This window comes from Anomaloglossus baeobatrachus, chromosome 3 (assembly GCF_048569485.1).
Source record: "Anomaloglossus baeobatrachus isolate aAnoBae1 chromosome 3, aAnoBae1.hap1, whole genome shotgun sequence".
In the NCBI taxonomy this organism is placed as follows: domain Eukaryota; kingdom Metazoa; phylum Chordata; class Amphibia; order Anura; family Aromobatidae; genus Anomaloglossus; species Anomaloglossus baeobatrachus.
Window position 1 is genome coordinate 10,990,600 of NC_134355.1, and position 18,918 is coordinate 11,009,517.

At 47.1% G+C, this 18,918-nt stretch overlaps 1 protein-coding gene across 1 annotated transcript in view; it reads left to right on the plus strand.

Moving 5' to 3' along the window:
- Positions 1–18,918, plus strand: part of DNAH8 (dynein axonemal heavy chain 8) — a 593,387-nt gene that overhangs the window by 327,664 nt on the left and 246,805 nt on the right. The window contains exons 42-47 of the mRNA XM_075338922.1: positions 2,313–2,491; positions 3,036–3,223; positions 3,307–3,393; positions 5,210–5,317; positions 12,480–12,614; positions 18,041–18,202. Coding sequence (XP_075195037.1) covers positions 2,313–2,491; positions 3,036–3,223; positions 3,307–3,393; positions 5,210–5,317; positions 12,480–12,614; positions 18,041–18,202 — 859 coding nt within the window. The remainder of the gene's footprint in view (positions 1–2,312; positions 2,492–3,035; positions 3,224–3,306; positions 3,394–5,209; positions 5,318–12,479; positions 12,615–18,040; positions 18,203–18,918) is intronic.

Sequence of the window (18,918 nt, forward strand, 5' to 3'; positions counted from 1 at the left end):
ACACAGAGAGAGCCGCGCGATCACAATGAAGTCGGGTGAAGTTCATCCGAGTTCATTCTGATCGCGCGGCTCTGTCTCGTAGCCAGCCATGCTCTTTTTGACAGTGCGGTCCCACTCGGCTCTGCTGCAAGTCTATGGGGATGCTGCAGAGCCGAGTGGGACCGCACTGTCAAAAATATGCGTTCTGGATGCTTTTCCCAACTCTGTCTATGGCAGAGAAAGCATCCAGAACGCATGAATTCTCCAGGAATGTGCGCACGTTGCGTTCTGCCGAATGCGTCTCAGAACGCAGCTTTTTCAGCTGCGTTCTGAGACGCACATGCAGTGACTTACACGCTGCGGAATTGAACGCAACGTGCGCACACAGCCAAAGAAAGAATCAGCTGTGATCCTGTAATGTCTGTACACTCTCTTACTTCCCCCCAGGAGATGTGGAATGAACAGACCATGTCCTGTATGGTCAGACACGGCTCAGGAACATTTGATATAACATCAAATTGTGGAAATTATTATTATTCCAAGATCTTTTGGTTAAAATGAACTTTAAAGCTAACTTTGTTAATGGGAAAAGTCTTTTATAAATCTTCAAAGTACTTGGCATCAGATCAGCGTAATCGCACTGACCAGGAGAGATGCTGGCGGGTTATTTTTACTGCACAATGATCATTGTAAGAAAAAAAGCCAAAAAATTACATTTCTGATTTCTCACATTCTGAGTGAAAGTTGTCATTCAAAACTACAACTCCACCCACAAAAAGCCGTGTCACCGGAAAAATGAAAAACTCTGGCTCTTGGAAAAAGGGAAGAAGAAATGAAAGTTGTTTTTTTTTCTCTGAGCAGATTTGTCACAGAACCTGAAGGATCTCCTAGTCACAGTGAATGTGAATCCTGAAGTCTCATGTACATGTTACTTATTTTTTCCTGTAGATTTGCAGCAGATTTATGTCAATACTTCTAGCGTTTTTGCTACAGATTTCACCCATAGTGAGAAGGAAAGAATCTGCACCAAAAACACACCTATTCTACTCAACAGTTTTCCTGCCAAGTGATACAGAAATTTCTGATCCAAATTCTTAAGGCTAGTTTCACACTTGCGTTGTGCGGCATACGTCACATTGCGTTGTGTGACGGATGTAACGGATGCATTGCATATAGTGGGACAACTGATGCGACGGATTCTGCAAAACAACGGAATCCGTTGTAGCTGTTTTTTCAACAATTACTCAACTGAGCATGCGCAGTTGTGTAAAAACGGATGCGTCACAGGAATCCGTCAAACGACGGATTCCGCCACCGTAGGCTTCCATTATAAAAATGACGGACGCCGACGAAATCCAGCACATTGCGTTTTTGTGTCGCTCAGGGAAGCGCAGAAAAACGCTACAAAAATGCAACGCAGCGTCGGCCGGCGGATGCAACGCAGGACCATCAGTCGCAATACATCGTCCATACAAGTCTATGGCAAGCAGCGGAATCCGTTAACGGATTCCGTTGTTTTCCAAAACGGCGGATTGCGACTGAAGGAAAAAAACGCAAGTGTGAAACTAGCCTTATGCTACTTTCACACTTGCTTTGTTTAAATCTGTCAGGTCTGTCGTTGCGACGCAATGACAGATCCGTCATTTTTGAGATGTCAGCTGACGCAATGGATGTGTTCACAGGATTCCATTCACAGGAATCCTGTGGAAAAAACTGATCTGTCGCATCTGTTACATCCATTGTGCGTCCGTTTTTTGACGGATCTGTCGTGATCCTTTTGTGTTTAAGACATCCCAGTGGGTGTGGCAAACATGATAGGCATGCTCAGTAGAGCATGACGGAATCCAGCACTGGATTCTGTCGTGTGACGGATTACAACGGAATCCAGCACCATAGACCTCCATTACAGCTCTTGATGGATTGTGACAGACACCTGCAGAGTGTGTTTTTTTGCAGCTCCCAAAAAACCGTTACATTCAGCGTTTCTCCCGCCTAACGGTCAGTAAACGACTAATCACGCAGCGGATGGAACGCAAGGCCATCCGTCGCAATCCGTCACTAATAGAAGTCTATGGGGAAAAACGGATTCCTGCAAATATTTTGCCACTTACCGTGATTCCTCAAAGCGACGGATACAAAACAACGCAAGTGTGAAAGTAGCCTTACAGGCACACATATTCTAAGGGTGCCTTGCTCGTTGGTGAATGGTCTGCATCTATATTATAAAGAGCGTTTGTAGAGTTTTCCTGAGTGCTTGAGTGGGTCAGTAAAGCAGATAGAGGAAAGATCAGTGTGACGATTCCCAGACTTTCTCCTAATTGTGCCCTTTGCAGGTGTTACATCGCGCTGGCTCATGCTATAGCCATGAACATGGGAGGATCTCTGCTCGGTTCTGCTGGAACTGGGAAGACGGAAACTGTGAAGGACATGGGAAAGGCTTTGGGGAAATACGTGTTGGTGTTTAACTGTTCTGATCAGATGGACTTCAGAGGACTAGGAAGAATATGTAAAGGTAACACAAGATGTTTGCACTTCTTAGATTTACACCTTTGTCATAAAAAGAGGCATATAAAGCTTTTCCATCCCTGCCATCACTTTCGCTCCCTTTGTAGCGCACATTATGATGCTTGGTCACAACCCACCCGAGCCCCTTCCACTTTTCAAAAAGTTGTTGTAGCCAAACAGAACCGGCAAAAATACCTGCCAGAAATCACGACATTTGTGCACTGCTTTGAGTTGTGCAAATATTCTGCAGCATTTCGATCAGTGTTGCTTCTTGATGAACTAGAGGCCTTCGTTTTTTCTTTGTCACAATCTGTCAGTGTTCTGGGATCTTAAATGTATAAATGCTAAGTTGTATAAATACTGCAAAATAAAGGATTGTACATTTTCTACTGTGGAAAGAAAAAGCTGCACCGTACTCTATATCCTATTTCTGCACCATTCCTCTTGAATAATGCCCTTTCTTATTAAAATGTTCATGTTCTTGCCCTTTCTGCTCTGATTCACAAGCCTCCAGTTGTAATATTTCCCTTTTTTCCCCGTCCTGTGTGCAGGCCTCGCTCAGGCAGGCTGCTGGGGCTGCTTTGATGAATTCAACCGCATGGAGTTCCAGGTGCTGTCAGTGGCTGCGCATCAGATATCCATTGTCCTAACCGCACGGAAAGAACTAAGAAAACAATTTATTTTCAGTGATGGGGACATCCTCAACCTAAATCTAGAATTTGGACTATTTTTGACAATGGTAAAGGGATTTTTTTTAAATCAGTTTTCGTAATAAACAATGATTGAAAACTCCGTCAAACAATGCATGCTTGTGTCCACCAGAATCCAGGGTGTGGCGGCCGACAGGAACTCCCCGAGAACCTGAAGATACAGTTTAGAACGGTTTCTATGATGGTACCCAACAGACAGGTGACGTTTGTGCAAAATAATGAACTGATGTCCTCTTGTTCATATACAATCATGACCAAAAGTGTTTGGCACCCTAAAAACTGTTCCAGGAAATTAAGTATTTCTTCCAGAAATGTATTTCTTACATATTTTTTTATGCACATGTTTATTTCCTTTGTGTGTCTTAGAACAACACTAAAAAAAGGAAGGAAAAAAGGCAAATTGGACATAATTTCACACAGAACCCCCAAAATGGTCCGGATAAAGTTCTTGACAACCTCAACTTAATATTTGGAATAAATAACTGCTATCAATCTCTTCCTATCCCCGTCCCCAGCTTCTTCCGTCTCTCACCTGGAATCTCGGACTCTTCTTTATAAACGTCTCCAGGTCTCTCATATTTGAAAGTTTCTTCTCTTCTCTTAATTTTCACATCTCTGCACAAGTGTCAATGGGATTTAGCTCCGGTCTCATTTCGGCCACTTCAGGACTATCCAGCGTTTTGTTTCCATCCATTTCCAGGGCTTCTTGAAGTGTTTGGGGTCATTGTCCGGCTGGAAGACCCCTGACCTAGAACGCATCTCCAACTTTCTAGCACTGGGCACAACATTGCCACCCAAAATCCTTTGGTAATCTTCAGATTTCACGATGTCTTGCACACAATCAGGGCCCCCAGTACCAGAGGCAGCAAAACATCCCCAAACATATCTGACCTCCACCATATGTGACTGTAGGTGCTGTGTTCTTTACTTTGTAGGCCTCATTCTGTTTTCAGTAAACAGTAGAATGATATGCTTTACCAAAAAGCTTTATCTTGGTCTCATCTGTCCACAAGACTGTTTCCCACAATGGTCTTGTTTAGTCACGTACATTTTGGCTTTTTTCTGTCTGTGTCAGCAGTGGTGTCCTCCTGGGTCTCCTTCATAGCATTTCATTCAGATGTGGACATATAGTTGGCGCTGACACTAATGCCCCTGAAATGCAGGATTGCTTGAATTTCTTTGGCTCTTAATTGGGGCCTATCTACCATCTGGACTATGCTAAGTTGCAAACTTTTAATCAATTTTTCTCTGCCGTCCACATCCAGGAAGATTATCTACAGTGCCATGGGATGTAAACTCCATGATTATGTTACGCTCTGTAGAGAAATGAACATCAAGATCTCTGGAGATGGACTTGTAACCTTGAGATTGATGATATTTTTCTGTCATTTGGATCTCAAGTCCTCAGACAGTTCTCCTCTTTCTCTTCTCCATACTTAGTGTGACACACACAGACACACAATGCAAAGACCAAGGCAACTTCTCCCTTTTTATCTGGCTTCAGGTGTGATTTCATATTGCCCACATCTATTACTTGCCACAGGGGAGTTTGAACGAGCATCACATGCTCATAACAAAGTTGTTTACCCACAATTTTTGAAAGTGCCATTTGTCTGGCCCATTTTGGGAATTTTGTGCAAAATGTTTTTTTTTTTTTTTGCAGTACACACAAATAAAACAAAGTGTGTAATTACAATAATTTTCTTGGAGAAATATTTCATTTTCTGGAACAATTTCAAAGGTGCCAATGACTGTATGCATAACATAAGTTATACAAGGAAAGGGGGACCAATCGGTGGAAAACACGAGCGGATAGTACTTTAACTAGATCACCAGCCATTACCAAGATAAGATTCACCTTCCGATCTATTGAATGGAACATCCCCTAGTGTTCAGGTATCTGAACTGTCTCTATTCTGCTATACTGTTATCCTTCATCCTTCATCCAATTCTGAGGATTGTCTTTTATACTATAGATACTATAGATGCGCTAAGTCTTAGTTCTGCTCTTTCAGATGATATTGAGAGTAAAGCTCGCCAGTTATGGTTTTCTGCACAGTGTGTCCTTGTCCCAGAAATGTGATGCCCTGTATAATCTCTGTGAAGAACAGCTGTCGAAACAGGTACTACTGTATATATGCATCCATTAACCTATGCCTGGCTGTACCGTGCCAGTCACGTAACAAGACGTTTATGTGCCCATATCAGTCATGCACTGAATGTGTCCATAGGGTATACAAGAACTGAGGTTCATTTGCTGTATGCTTTTCATTACTAGGTTTTCTTATAGGAGTCAATGTAAAAAAAAAAATCTTCAGAACTGTACAATTACTGTACAGAAAACATGTGCAACCAATGCAGTATGACAACTAAAGAATGTATGTCTGGAACTCCAATGGTGTGAACGTGGTGCAAGACTCCGAAAACATAACTAAAAATAGGATAAAGAGTTGCACACAAGTCACAATGTATATGAGAATGATGAAAAGCAGAACTGCTATGGGAATACTAGACTGAAAAATACAATGAACTATCTGAAAAAGTGAAAAAACATGAAAATGGAATATGCAGAACTGCTATGAATAATAGGAATACAAGAGATGTGCAGCCATTATATTGATCAATGCAAAAGAGCCCCAAAACCAACGCCAAGGTAATCTCTATTTTCTTTGTCGCTCCATTGGGAGACCCAGACAATTGGGGTGTATAGCTTCTGCCTCCGGAGGCCACACAAAGTATTACACTTTAAAAAGTGTAACCCCTCCCCTCTGCTATACACCCTCCCGTGCATCACGGGCTCATCAGTTTTATGCTTTGTGTTGAAGGAGGCACACATGCACACAATGCTCCACATTTTAGTCAGCAGCAGCTGCTGATTATATCGGATGGAAGAAAAGAGGGCCCCTAACAGGGCCCCCGGCATGCTCCCTTCTCACCCCACTGAGTCGGCGGTGCTGTTAAGGTTGAGGTACCCATTGCGGGTACACAGGCTGGAGCCACATGCCGTTTTCCTTCCCCATCCCTTAGGGGCTCTGGGGAAGTGGGATCCTAACCGGTCATCCAGCCACTGGGACCGGGCTCCCTCCGCAGCCCCTGGGGGAATCTGCCGGACAGGAGACGGAGTATCGTCAGGGACATATGGCCCTGCATCTTCAGGTACTCTGTGTCCCCGTTGGGACGGTGCATGAAGCCCTTGGCCTCAGACGCAGCTGCGACTGCGGTGTGGATTTTTTGTCTGGGACTACCGCGCCGACCGTGCCTGTTTGCCGGCCGCGGTTTTTACTTTAGTCCCCGGCTTTTGCGGCCTAGTCTGTTAAACTCCCGCCCCTGAGCCTGCCAGTCAGGGAGAAAGGCGGGACGGTCGGTATGATGCCGACAGTGAGGGCTGGAGCACACTTCGCTGTCCTCCGCCCCCCTCACTGATCACTATGGGCCACCAGGTTCCCGCACTTTTGCGGTTCCGCCCACGGCTCTCTCCTCCCCTCGGAACGCCGGCAGCCATTGTTATAATTCTGCCGGTGGAGGATCTCAGAATCTGCTCCACTGCTCTGGGAGAGGGGGATCCTAACCGGTCGACATGCACTGGGACCGGGCTCCATCCGCAGCCCCTGGGGGATTCTGACGGACAGGAGACTGGACATCATCAGGGACAGAGCCCTGCATCATAAGGTACTCTGTGTCCCCTGAGGGACGGTGCATGCAGCATCTGTGTTACAAACGCCGCAGCGGTTGCTGAGTGGTTTGTGAGACTGGGACTACCGCGCCGACCGCGCCATGTTTGCCGGCCGCGTTTTTAAATTTAGTCCCCGGCTCTTACGGCCTAGTACCATATACTCCCGTTCTCGGGCCTGCCAGTCAGGGGTAACGACGGGACGGCCGACTGGACGTCGGCAGGGAGGGCTGGAGCATACGTTGGTATCCTCCTTCCCCCTCACTGAGCACTGTGGGGCACCAGTTTTTCAGGTGCTGACCCCCCTTGGTGCCGCAGTGTATATATATATATATATATATATATATGTTTATTTATATGGTATATGATCTCACTGTTCGGCAGCATTATTTGCTTTTGGCTGTATACCCTCACTGTTTACTCTGCGGAAGACATGCTGTTGTCTGCTCTTAAAGAGTAAGGGTGCCAAGGCACTGGCTTATTTTACAACCTGTACCTCTTGTGAATGCTTGGCCCCGGGGGCACTCACTCAGCCGGAGCCTCCGGCACTGGGGGGACCCTCGGCCAGGTGGTACCGCCGGTTTCCACTACACAGATGACAGGGACAGAGTTTGCATGTTGGAATCAGCAAATCCCTGAGTAGCTTTCACATTCCAGGACTCAGTCTATGGACAGAGGGTCTGCTAAGATACTGGAAGCCTTGCAGTCCACACCGATAACACAGGGCCAGGGAGCTGTGAGTTCATCGCTCCCGGGTCCCTCTGGGTCGGTACAACAAGGGGCTCCTGGGGTAACACCCAGATCCCACGGTGAGATCTCCGTCACGGACCGCGGCCTATGATAGGCTAAGCGGGCCCGCTGGGAACCTTCCCCGACTTCATCAGGAGTGCGTGTTTCGATCACTCTAACTCCAGAGGGGCCGTCCAGAAGCACAGAACTTTACGGACAAGCGCTTACTAAGCGCCTTATTGACACGCGTTACCCTTTTCCCCCCTGACGTTGTTAAGGGTTGGGCTCAGTGTCACAGGGTGGATCCTCCAGTCTCTAGGCTGGCGGCTAGATCCGTAGTATTAGTGGCAGATATCCATCTCTCACGAATGCCACTGACAGGCAAATAAAGCTTATGATGAAATCCATCTATGAAGCCATAGTCGCATCTTTTGCTCCAGCCTTCGCAGCCGTGAGGGCACTCCAAGCTATCTCAGCTTCTCAGGCTGAGATTATTGCGGTTGCACATACCTCTGCCACGCAGGTTGTGTCCTTCACTTCTCAGGCGTAGGTTTTTTCGTTCTACGCCATGAACGCCGTTCCTGGACTCTGCGAGCCGTACAGCGGTAGCATCCACCAAGTCGGTGGCAGTCTGCAGGGCCATGTGGCTACGTGAATGGAAGGCAGGCTCTGCTTCCAAGAAGTTCTTAACCGGTTTGCCATTTTCTGGCGACCGTTTGTTTGGCGAGCAATTGGATGAAGTTACTAGACAGTCCAAGGGAAAGGTCTCGTCCTTGCCCCAGTCCAAAGGTTTCGGTCATTTCGGTCCTCAGCAAAGTTCCGTTCCTCCACGTCCAACAGGTCAGAGGAGGGCTAGAGGAACTCTTCTGCATGGCGGTCTAAGTCACAAGGCGGCTTCCTCATGACCTCGGCCTCACCAAGACCGCGTCCTCGGTCGGTGGCAGGCTCTCCCGCTTTTGCGACGCCTGGTGGCCACATGTCCAAGACCGATGGGTGAGAGACATTCTGTCTCACGGTTACAGGATAGAGCTCTGCTCTCGTCCTCCGACTCGTTTCTTCAAAACATCTCCGCCCCCGAGCGAGCCGATGCACTTTTTCAGGCGGTGAACACTCTGAAGCCTCGATGTCACAAGGAGACTTCCTAGCATCAATTGACATCAAGGATGCTTATCTCCATGTGCCGATCGCACCCGAGCTTCAACGCTTTCTGCGTTTCGCCATCAGGAACGAACACCTTCAGTTCGTGGCACTGCCATTCGGCCTGGCGACAGCCCCACGGGTCTTCACCAAGGTCATGGCAGCAGTGGTGGCGGTCCTACACTCTCAGGGCCACTCGGTGATCACTTACCTAGACGATCTTCTAGTCAAGACACCCTCCTGGGTGGCATGTCAACACAACCTGACCATTGCTCTGGAGACTCTCCAGGGGTTCGGGTGGATCATCAAATTTCCAAGGTCAAATCTGACACCGACCCAATCACTGACTTACCTCGGGATGGAGTTTCATACTCTCTCAGCGATAGTGAAGCTTCCGCTGCATAGTCAGCGTTCACTACAGACAGGGGTGCAATCTCTCCTTCAGGCCCAGTCACCCCTTGAGGCGCCTCATGCACTTTCTCAGGAAGATGGTGGCAGCAAGGGAGGCAGTTCCCTTGCGCAGTTTCGTCTGCGTCCGATTCTATCGGACACCGCAAATGGGACAGGAGGTCGACGTCCCTAGACAAGAACGTCTCTCTTTCCCTTGCAGCAAAACCTCTCTTTAGTGGTGTCTTCTTTCCACTTCCTGGGCGAAGGAAAAATCCTTCCGGCCCCCAGCCGGGGCTGTGGTCACGACGGACGCGAGTCTGTCAGGGTGGGGAGCGGTCTTCCTCCACCACTCGGCTCAGGGAACCTGGACTCCGACAGAGTCCTCCCTTCAGATCAATGTTTTGGAGATAAGGGCAGTGGATCTAGCCCTAAAGGTGTTCCAGCGGTGGCTGGAGGGCAGGCAGATCCGAATTCAGTCGGACAACGCCACGGCGGTTGCGTACATCAACCACCAGGGCGGCACACGCAGTCGTCAAGCCTTCCGAGCAGTTCGCCGGATTCGGCTGTGGGCGGAAGCCACAGCCTCCAACATCTCCGCAGTTCACATCCCGGGCGTAGAAAACTGGGAAGCAGATTTTCTCAGTCGCCAGGGCATGGACGCAGGGGAATGGTCTCTTCACCCGCACGTGTTTCTAGAGATCGGTTGCCGCTGGGGAACGCCGGACGTCGATCTAATGGCGTCTCGGCACTACAACAAAGTCCCGGCATTCATGGCTCGGTCCAAGGATCACAGAGCTCTGGCGGCAGACGCGCTAGTTCACGACTGGTCTCAGTTTCGACTGCCTTATGTATTTCCTCCTCTGGCACTACTGCCCAGAGTGTTACGCAAGATCAGTTCAGACTGTCGCCGCGCCATCCGCGTCGCTCCAGACTGACTGAGGTGATCGTGGTACCCGGATCTGTGGCACCTCACGGTGGGTCAACCGTGGACACTCCCAGACCGACCAGACTTGCTGCCTCAAGGGCCATATTTCCTTCTGAATTCTGCGGCTCTAAACCTAACTGTGTGGCCATTGAGTCCTGGCTCCTAGCGTCATCAGGGATATCTACAGATGTCATTGCCACCATGAGACGGGCCAGGAAACCAACGTCCGCCAAGATCTATCACAGGACTTGGAGGATCTTCTTATCCTGGTGCTCTGATCAGGGTTTAACTCCCTGGCCGTTTGCCTTGCCCACTTTTCTTTCTTTCCTTCAATCCGGAATGGACAAGGGCTTGTCTCTCGGCTCTCTCAAGGGACAAGTATCGGCGCTTTCCGGTCCCACCTTACAAGCGTCCGTTAACACCCTCGGATCTTAACAGGGTGCTGACGACTCTTCAGAAGCCACTTTTCGAGCCGATGCGGGATCTCTCTATCTCGCCTTTCGCAAAGGGTGGCCTTCCTAGTGGCAGTCACATCACTCAGAAGAGTGTCTCAGCTAGCAGCGTTGTCATGCAAAGCCCCCTTCCTGGTGTTTCACCAGGATAGGGTGGTTCTACGTCCGGTCCCGGACTTTCTCCCTAAGGTATCCCCGTTTCATCTCAATCAGGATATCGTCTTACCCTCTTTGGGTCCGCATCCAGTTCACCAATGTGAAAAGGATTTGCATTTATTAGATCTGGTGAGAGCACTCCGGCTCTACATTTCTCGCACGGCGCCCCTGCGCCGGTCTGATGCGCTCTTGTCCTTATCGCGGGCCAGAGTAAGGGATTTCAGGCTTTCAAGTCAACCTTGGCTCGGTGGATCAAGGAACCGATTCTTGAAGCCTACCGTTCTTTTAGGCTTCCGATTCCTGCAGGGCTGAAGGCCCATTCTACCAGAGCCGTCGGTGTCCTGGGCATTGCGACACCAGGCTACGGCTCGGCAGGTGTGTCAGGCGGCTACCTGGTCGAGTCTGCACACTTTCACAAAACACTATCAGGTGCATGCCGATGATTCGGCAGATGCCAGCCTAGGTAGGCGACTCCTTCAGGCGGCAGTTGCCCACCTGTAAGAGGGGGCCGTTTTTCGGCTCTTTTTATCGAGGTATTCTTTTACCCACCCAGGGATTGCTTTTGGACATCCCAATTGTCTGGGTCTCCCAATGGAGCGACAAAGAAGAAGGGAATTTTGTTTACTTACCGTAAATTCCTTTTCTTCTAGCTCCTATTGGGAGACCCAGCACCCGCCCCTGTGCCCTTCGGGCTGTTGTTCTTTTGTGTACACATGTTGTTCATGTTGAATTGTTCTTTTGGTTCATGGTTTCAGTTCTCTGAACATCCTTCGGATTGAATTTACCTTAGACCAATTTATAAGTTTCCTCCTTCCTGCTTTGGCACCAAAACTGATGAGCCCGTGATGCACGGGAGGGTGTATAGCAGAGGGGAGGGGTTACACTTTTTAAAGTGTAATACTTTGTGTGGCCTCCGGAGGCAGAAGCTATACACCCCAATTGTCTGGGTCTCCCAATAGGAGCTAGAAGAAAAGGAATTTACGGTAAGTAAACAAAATTCCCTTCTTTGGGGTCCCTAGCTTATATGTAACCTCACCTGCAGTTAAAAAAAACTTGCCCTCTATGGGAAGCAAAGGACCAAGCTATATATGTGAAGTGAAACAAATGGCTGTGGGTGGGGCAGGGTTCTCAGACAAAAAGTGCATACTAACTAAAGAATGTACGTCTGGAACACCAATGGTGTGAACAAGGTGCAAGACTCAAAAAACATAACTATACAGTAGGATAAAGAGTTGCACACAAGTCACAATGTATATGGGAATGATGAAGCGAAACCAGAGATTACCTTGGCATTGGTTTTGGGGCTCTTTTGCATTGATCAATACAATGGCTACACATTTCTCATTCCTATTATTCATAGCAGTTCTGCACATTCCATTTTTCATGGTTTTCACTTTTTTCAGATAATCCATTGTATTTTTCAGTCTCGTATTCCCATAGCAGTTCTGCTTTTCATCATTCCCATATACATTGTGACTGGTGTGCAACTCTTTATCCTATTGTATAGTGCAGTATGTCAAAGTGAAGTGTTAGCGCATTGTTTGTTTCAGGGTTCAAAGGTTTTTATGATCTTAGTAGGTGTTATAATATTCACCATGGCTGGATTCCCAGGATTTACTCTCATATGGGTTCTCTGGAGTTTTTATATCCCTTGTAATTGATCCTCTAATTACTATGAGGGGAACAATTTGTTGTAAAAACATATTTTGCCAATTTTTTTCTGTTGGCCCAGAAGACTATTAATGCAATCTATTGTATGTTGATACATCCTAATAGCTTGTTAAAAATGTGTGAAATATGCCCACTAAAAATGTATAATCACGTAGGCTCATTATGACTTTGGATTGAGAAACCTTCTGTCAGTTTTGAGAACACTGAGGTCACAAAAAAGAGCAAGACGGGAGGAAAGTGAGTCCTGCATCGTGATGCGAGCTCTGCGAGATGTGACCCTTCCCAAGCTGGTGAGTGTCCTGCCCTTACATGATGCAAATGCCAAAAAGTAAAGCAATTTAATGAATGTGTAGATGGTGAGTGGTCTCCTAATACTGGACACATTTATGGTTTAGAATATCTGGGTCACAGTGAATCATTTACAGGAAGAGACCAGGAGGCAGTAATATCTGTATTTACATCATTCACAGGAAAGACTAGGATGTAGCACTATTTCTACCTTCATCATTGATAGTGAGAGACATGGAGTAAGTAATACAGTACTGTGCAATACATTTAGGCCAGTGTAGAACAAATTCTGCAAAGTAAGAAGCTTTCAAAAATTGACTTGTGTTAATAGTTTATTTTTTATCAATTAATTAAATGCAAAGTGAATGGAAAAATCTAAATCCCATCAGTGTTTGGTGACCAGCCTTTGCCTTCATGACTTTGCTGGGTCACTTATCACTTGCAAAGTATCAGGGATTATATAGGATTATATTCGCCTGTATGAGTAACCAATTCTACCAAAAAGGTGATAAAGATGACCGTTTTCATATGTAGGTTGAAACGGTCATTAACTGAAACAGCCGTACAGGAGGGTGAGGAACAGTCAGACTCTGCTACAAAGGTAGACGGATTCATGTCACAGATCGTTCACTATGGACAGACTAAGCAACAGCATCAAAATATGAGACAGCATCAGTACGGACGCTCCAAGACAATGATTTTACAGCAGACTTGGGTTTCTAGTTCTGCTTTTCAAGCTCTTCTGAAAAAGCACCAAGAAATGGTCAACGTTTTGGACTGTGGTCACCCAATGAAACAGTTCAGCAGATGATAGATACACGATGTTAATTTCCTTTGTAATCGGCAGATGGCGAGCAGTGCCATCATCTCCATAATGGTAGCAACCAATGGGACCAGCTACACTCAGTTATCTGTTCGGAGAAGAAGTTAGGGCAAAAGCCCAAACCTTCTACATCGTGCCAAGACCAAGTAAGTCACCTATGTAGGAGAATACAGGAACTAGGGAACAGAATGTCAATTGGTCTATGGACTCAGGAAAGTGGGAAATTTATGTCTGTAAAGGGGGCTTTACACGCTGCGACATCGCTAATGCGGAGTCGTTGGGGTCACAGAATTTGTGACGCACATCCGGGTGCATTAGCGATGCCGTTGCGTGTGACACCGATAAGCGATTTTGCATCGTTGCAAAAACGTGCAAAATCGCTAATCGGCGACATGGGGGTCCATTCTTAAAAATCGTTACTGCAGCAGTAACGAAGTTGTTCCTCGTTCCTGCGGCAGCACACATCGCTCCGTGTGACACCGCAGGAACGAGGAACCTCACCTTACTGCCTCCCGGCTGCTATGCGGAAGGAAGGAGGTGGGCGGGATGTTACGTGCCGCTCATCTCCGTCCCTCCGCTGCTATTGGGCGGCGGTTCAGTGACGCTTCAGTGATGTCGCTGTGACGCCACACGGACCGCCCCCTTAGAAAGGAGGCGGTTCGCCGGCCACAGCGACATCGCCGGACAGGTAAGTATGTGTGACGGGTCTGGGCTATGTTGTGCGGCACGGGCAGCGATTTGCCCGTGTCGCGCAACAGATGGGGGCGGGTACCCACACTAGCGATATCGGGACCGATATCGCAGTGTGTAAAGTAGCCTTAACAGGGCACATTATTCCTGAAGGGGCTGAGTGTGACACAGCTATGAAGGTCTGCAGGAATAGTGCAGCACAGTGGAGGGTTCAGCAAGTTTAAGGATAGCATTAATCAGGTGGTGTTGTGGATTTGGTCAGGGTTAATGGTGTCCTCACTGCTGAGAAATCCAGGAATATACCTATCCATCATATGATACCATCAGGAGGTATCTGATTGGTTACCGTATACTTAGGATGGAGATAACGGGGGGGGGGAATCATCAAATACTGGGAATGGAGGCAATAGCGGTCACCGAACACTAAGGATGAAGGACACTAAGGATGAAGGTGACGGGCAATCTCCAAATACTAAAGGGGACTTTACATGCAGCGACATCGCTAGCGATGTCGCTCGTGAAAGCACCCGCCCCCGTCGTTTGTGCGTCACGGGTAAATTGCTGCCTGTGGTGCACAATATCGCTAGCTAGGCCCCGACAAACATACTTACCTGCCTAACGACGTCGCTGTGGTCGGCGAACTGCCTCTTTTCTAAGGGGGCGGTTCGTGCGGCGTCACAGTGACGTCACACGGCAGCAGTCCAATTGAAGCGGGGAGGGATGGAGAGCAGCCGGAGGAAGGTGACGCCCACCTCATTGCCAGAGGCCGCAGGTACGGTGCTGTTCGTCGTTCCTGGGGTGTCACACGCAGCGATGTGTGCTGCCACAGAAACGACGAACAACCTGGGTCCAGCACCATCAACGATATTTGGGATTTGAACGACGTGTCAACAATCAATGATTAGGTGAGTATTTGTGATTGTTAGCGGTCATTCGTACGTGTCACACGCAATGACGTCGCTAACTAGAACAGATGTGCGTCGCGAATTCCGTGACCCCAACAACATCTCGTTAGCGATATCGTTGCGTGTAACGGGGCCTTTAGGCTATGTTCACACTAGAAAACTGATTTTTCTTAAGAAAATTTCTTAAGAAATTTCTTAAGAGTGAAGGATAGTGCACCTGTGTTAAAAAACGCACCAAAAACGCACCTGCATTTTTGCCGCGTTTTTGGTGCGTTTTCTGTGCGTTTTTACCGCTGGTTGTTCCCTGCGTTATTGTGCCAATTATCTATGGCAAATAACGCAGTTAGCTGCAGAAAAGAAGTGACATGCTCATTCTTTTTCTTAAGAAAATTCTTTCAGTAGATTTTCTTAAGAAAAAAACAGTGTGCGCACAGCTAATTTTTTTTGCCATAGGTTTTGCTGGGGAACGTCTGCAGAAAGGTTACAAGAATTTCTCAAGAAATTTCTGCAGCAAAAACGGACCAAAAACACAGGTAAAAAATGCAGTGTGTGAACATAGCCTTAGGATGGAGGCTACAAGCAGTTTCTATTGTGAATGTCATCCGAGTGGGTACTGATGTGGAGCTCCTTCTGGTGGCCAGGAATGGTAATGAAGCTGAGTTGGAATCTGTGATTCAGACAGGTGATGAAATTATTTGGGAATCCAGGAAATCCTATTGCAGATCAGGCTAGTTTATTTAGGAGAGCATTGTGTGCCTGGCAGTCGCCGGTGATAAATGTTCCTGCCTGCTTCTGATGATGGCTTGAAGTTTTCCCTTCGGATTTTCCCATTTATTTGGTGCCTGAATCTACTCCAGATAAGTTTACTGTTTCTGTGCTTAATTGCTGGATTTGCACTTGAGTGTTTCTGCATACTCCATTTTGTTCTGTGTTTGGTTTCTTGTATGTGAAGATCTGTCTTTCTGCTTTTGTGAGCAGGGCAGTTCCTCCAGCAAGAAAAGGAGCTTGTTCCCTGGTCAGTTTTGGATTATTTGCACTTTAGAATATTGTTTGTTCTGTGATTTTGTTACTTTCCATTATATCTGCAGTTCTGTTGAAAGTGCCAAGCACAAAAGTACCTGATATAGTGGGGGAGAGTCCCTGTGGTCTCAGTATTTTTTATTATCAGGAGATTGGTATTTTTTCAGGGTTTTTGCTGGTCGCAATCAGTTATCTGTCTTGTCCTGTTCTATCTAGTAAGTTGGGCCTCACCTTTACTTATCTATATTTTCTGTCTGTGTATTGTGTTTTCTTACATCACCATTGTTGCATGTTGGGGGTTTGCTATTTCTTTGGGGACTGCTCTGAGGCAAGTTAGGGTTCCTCATATCTATCTTTGAGGTGTATCAAGTTTCTCAGGCAGTGACAAGGTGTCTAGTTGTGTTATTAACATCCCACTGCTTCTTCTAGTGTTGTCGGATAGATAGGGGATTAGCTTAGTTTCCAAGTACACTAGGTTTTTTGTTTTTTCCTTATTAGTGGGATTTTTCATGATCATCCACGGTTACCAGATCATAACAAGTTTCTGAAGACTGAGGAAGGAGTTGACAGGCGGTCATCGAATACTGAGGATGGAGCCAACGGGTGGTCACAGTATACTGAGGATGGAGGCTGTCATGACTCAGCGTTGCCACTTGTGTGGGGGGTGAGCTGTTCTTAATTAGGCCAGATGTATGGGTCCTTTGTTTAATCACAGACGTTAGTCATTGTCTCTTGCCAGACTGATCAGAGCCCTATTGTCTGTAATGTGTATTCCCTCAGCCCTCCTGACTACCTAATTCAGAGGAAAATTATGCAGTCTGATTGAACTTGTGACCAGTGAGAGAGCAGCCATCTCCACCAATCCTGTAAGAGGACAGAGTGGTATAAAGAGCCCTGCTTCTGTCATCAGGGTTAGATTCTACATGACTCCAGTCAAAGAGCTTCAGTTCCAGCTGGAGGAATCAAAGAACTGCTTCACTTGCGACATGCTATATGACCTCAGCAGATGAGCTATGGTTCCAGCTATAGTAACACAGAACTGCTTGATTGCTCAATGATGAGCCCACAAATTTGCTTGGAGAACCCAGGTAGAGAAAAGTTGGATGCTTGCCTCTATCTTTCCTCATTTGGTGCCCGCCAAAAGCAGGGTGGTTCTGGACTGGGATGGTTTGCCCTGGAAGCCCCAAAGTCACAAATATTCCAATCTCTAGCGAGCCAGTGGAAGGATGAGACTTTATCGCTTGTGCCATCTTGTGTTCTAGCTGGGAATGTACTATATGTTTTTGCCTTTTGGTTACCAATAAAGTCTTAGCAATGTGTGGTTCCTGCACACTGTGTTGTCTGAGTAGTGATCTGCCCACGGGGAAGGAGTGCTGGTGTTCAGTGGGATGAGCCCTGGTCCATGCGGTCTTCTGAAGACAGTCAGGCCAGCAGATGAGAGCAACCACTGACCCGTGTCTCCACAGGCGGTCACTTAATACTGAGGATGGAGGTGACTGGTGGTCATTGAATACGGAGAATGGAGTTGACTGGTGGTCACTGAATGCTGAGAATGGAGGCAATGGTTGGTCACCGAATGCTAAGGATGAAGGCCATGGGCAGACACCAAATACTGAGGACTTTTTCGACACCTGCCTAAAACTTTTGCACAATTCTGTACATTACTATATTGAGAGTCGTGGGACAGGTTTTGTTAGTGCTGTTTATATTATTTATATTTGGGGTTTTCCACCAATAATTTTTTGAACCCCATCAGCTTGATCACTGGGCTCAGCATGAGATCTCTAAGCCTAGTGATTGGCTGTAGTGGTCATGTGTGCCGTGGTCTTGTTGTCACCACTGCAGCTTGTCACCAAAGAGCAGGAGCAGAGACAGAGGCATCGCTGCGGCAGAGAAGAGCGAGTACAGCTTATTGTTCTTTTTTTAAGTAGAGCAAAACATTGGGGATAAAATAGATTTTCTTGTAACATCGCTTTCATTTTCCTCGCAGGTTGAAGAGGATCTGCCCCTCTTCCACGGGCTGCTCAGTGACCTCTTCCCGGGCGTCCAGTTAGACAGCAATTCATACATCGATCTTCAAGATGCTGTTTCAAAGCAAGTGGAAATATCTGGGCTCATAAATCACCCGCCCTGGAACCATAAACTGATCCAGGTACTGAACCGAAGGCTTTCATTTCAAGGTGTGACATTTAAAGGGGTAGCCCACTATTGGACAGCCCCAGCTTAATCACTTCAGGGCTGAAATAAAAGCCGCATACTTACCTCCTGCGGCGACATTACAGCGATATGAATGCCACTTTTCCAGGCAGTAATGTGAAAGTGTGTCACTTGTCGGCTGCAGCCAAATAATCGGCTGCACAACATCCGTGGCTGTGATTTACTAGGCAGAGGTCTACTGTAACATTTACTGAAAAACAGGGAAAAAATCAGTCTGGTGAAATGGTGATGAAAACATTTCCCAAAAACAACAGTGGAATTATTGCGTTTGCTGCCATGTAAAAATGACTTAGAGATATGATTCTCAAAGTCAGCACTGATTTTTGTGATTTTGAAGCCTATAGTTTTTTTTTGGGGGGGGGGTGGATTTTTTCACCCCATGATTGCTTTGCATGGGGAAGGGGCGAAGGACTTCTGAATCAGCTTCCCACCTGGTCATTCCACTGAAATGTCATTGAAGGGTTAAACAGCACTTGTCATCGCTAGCTCTAGTCACTGCTAATAGAATCGGGTGGTGTCTGTGTAACACAGCCGACATCTGTGTGTAGAGCGGGTTCAGCTCCTGAGCCTGCTCCACACACTGTAATAAACATGCATTTTACATGTACGCTGGATGTCAGGAAGGGGTTAAAGGGTGATTCTTATCATTAT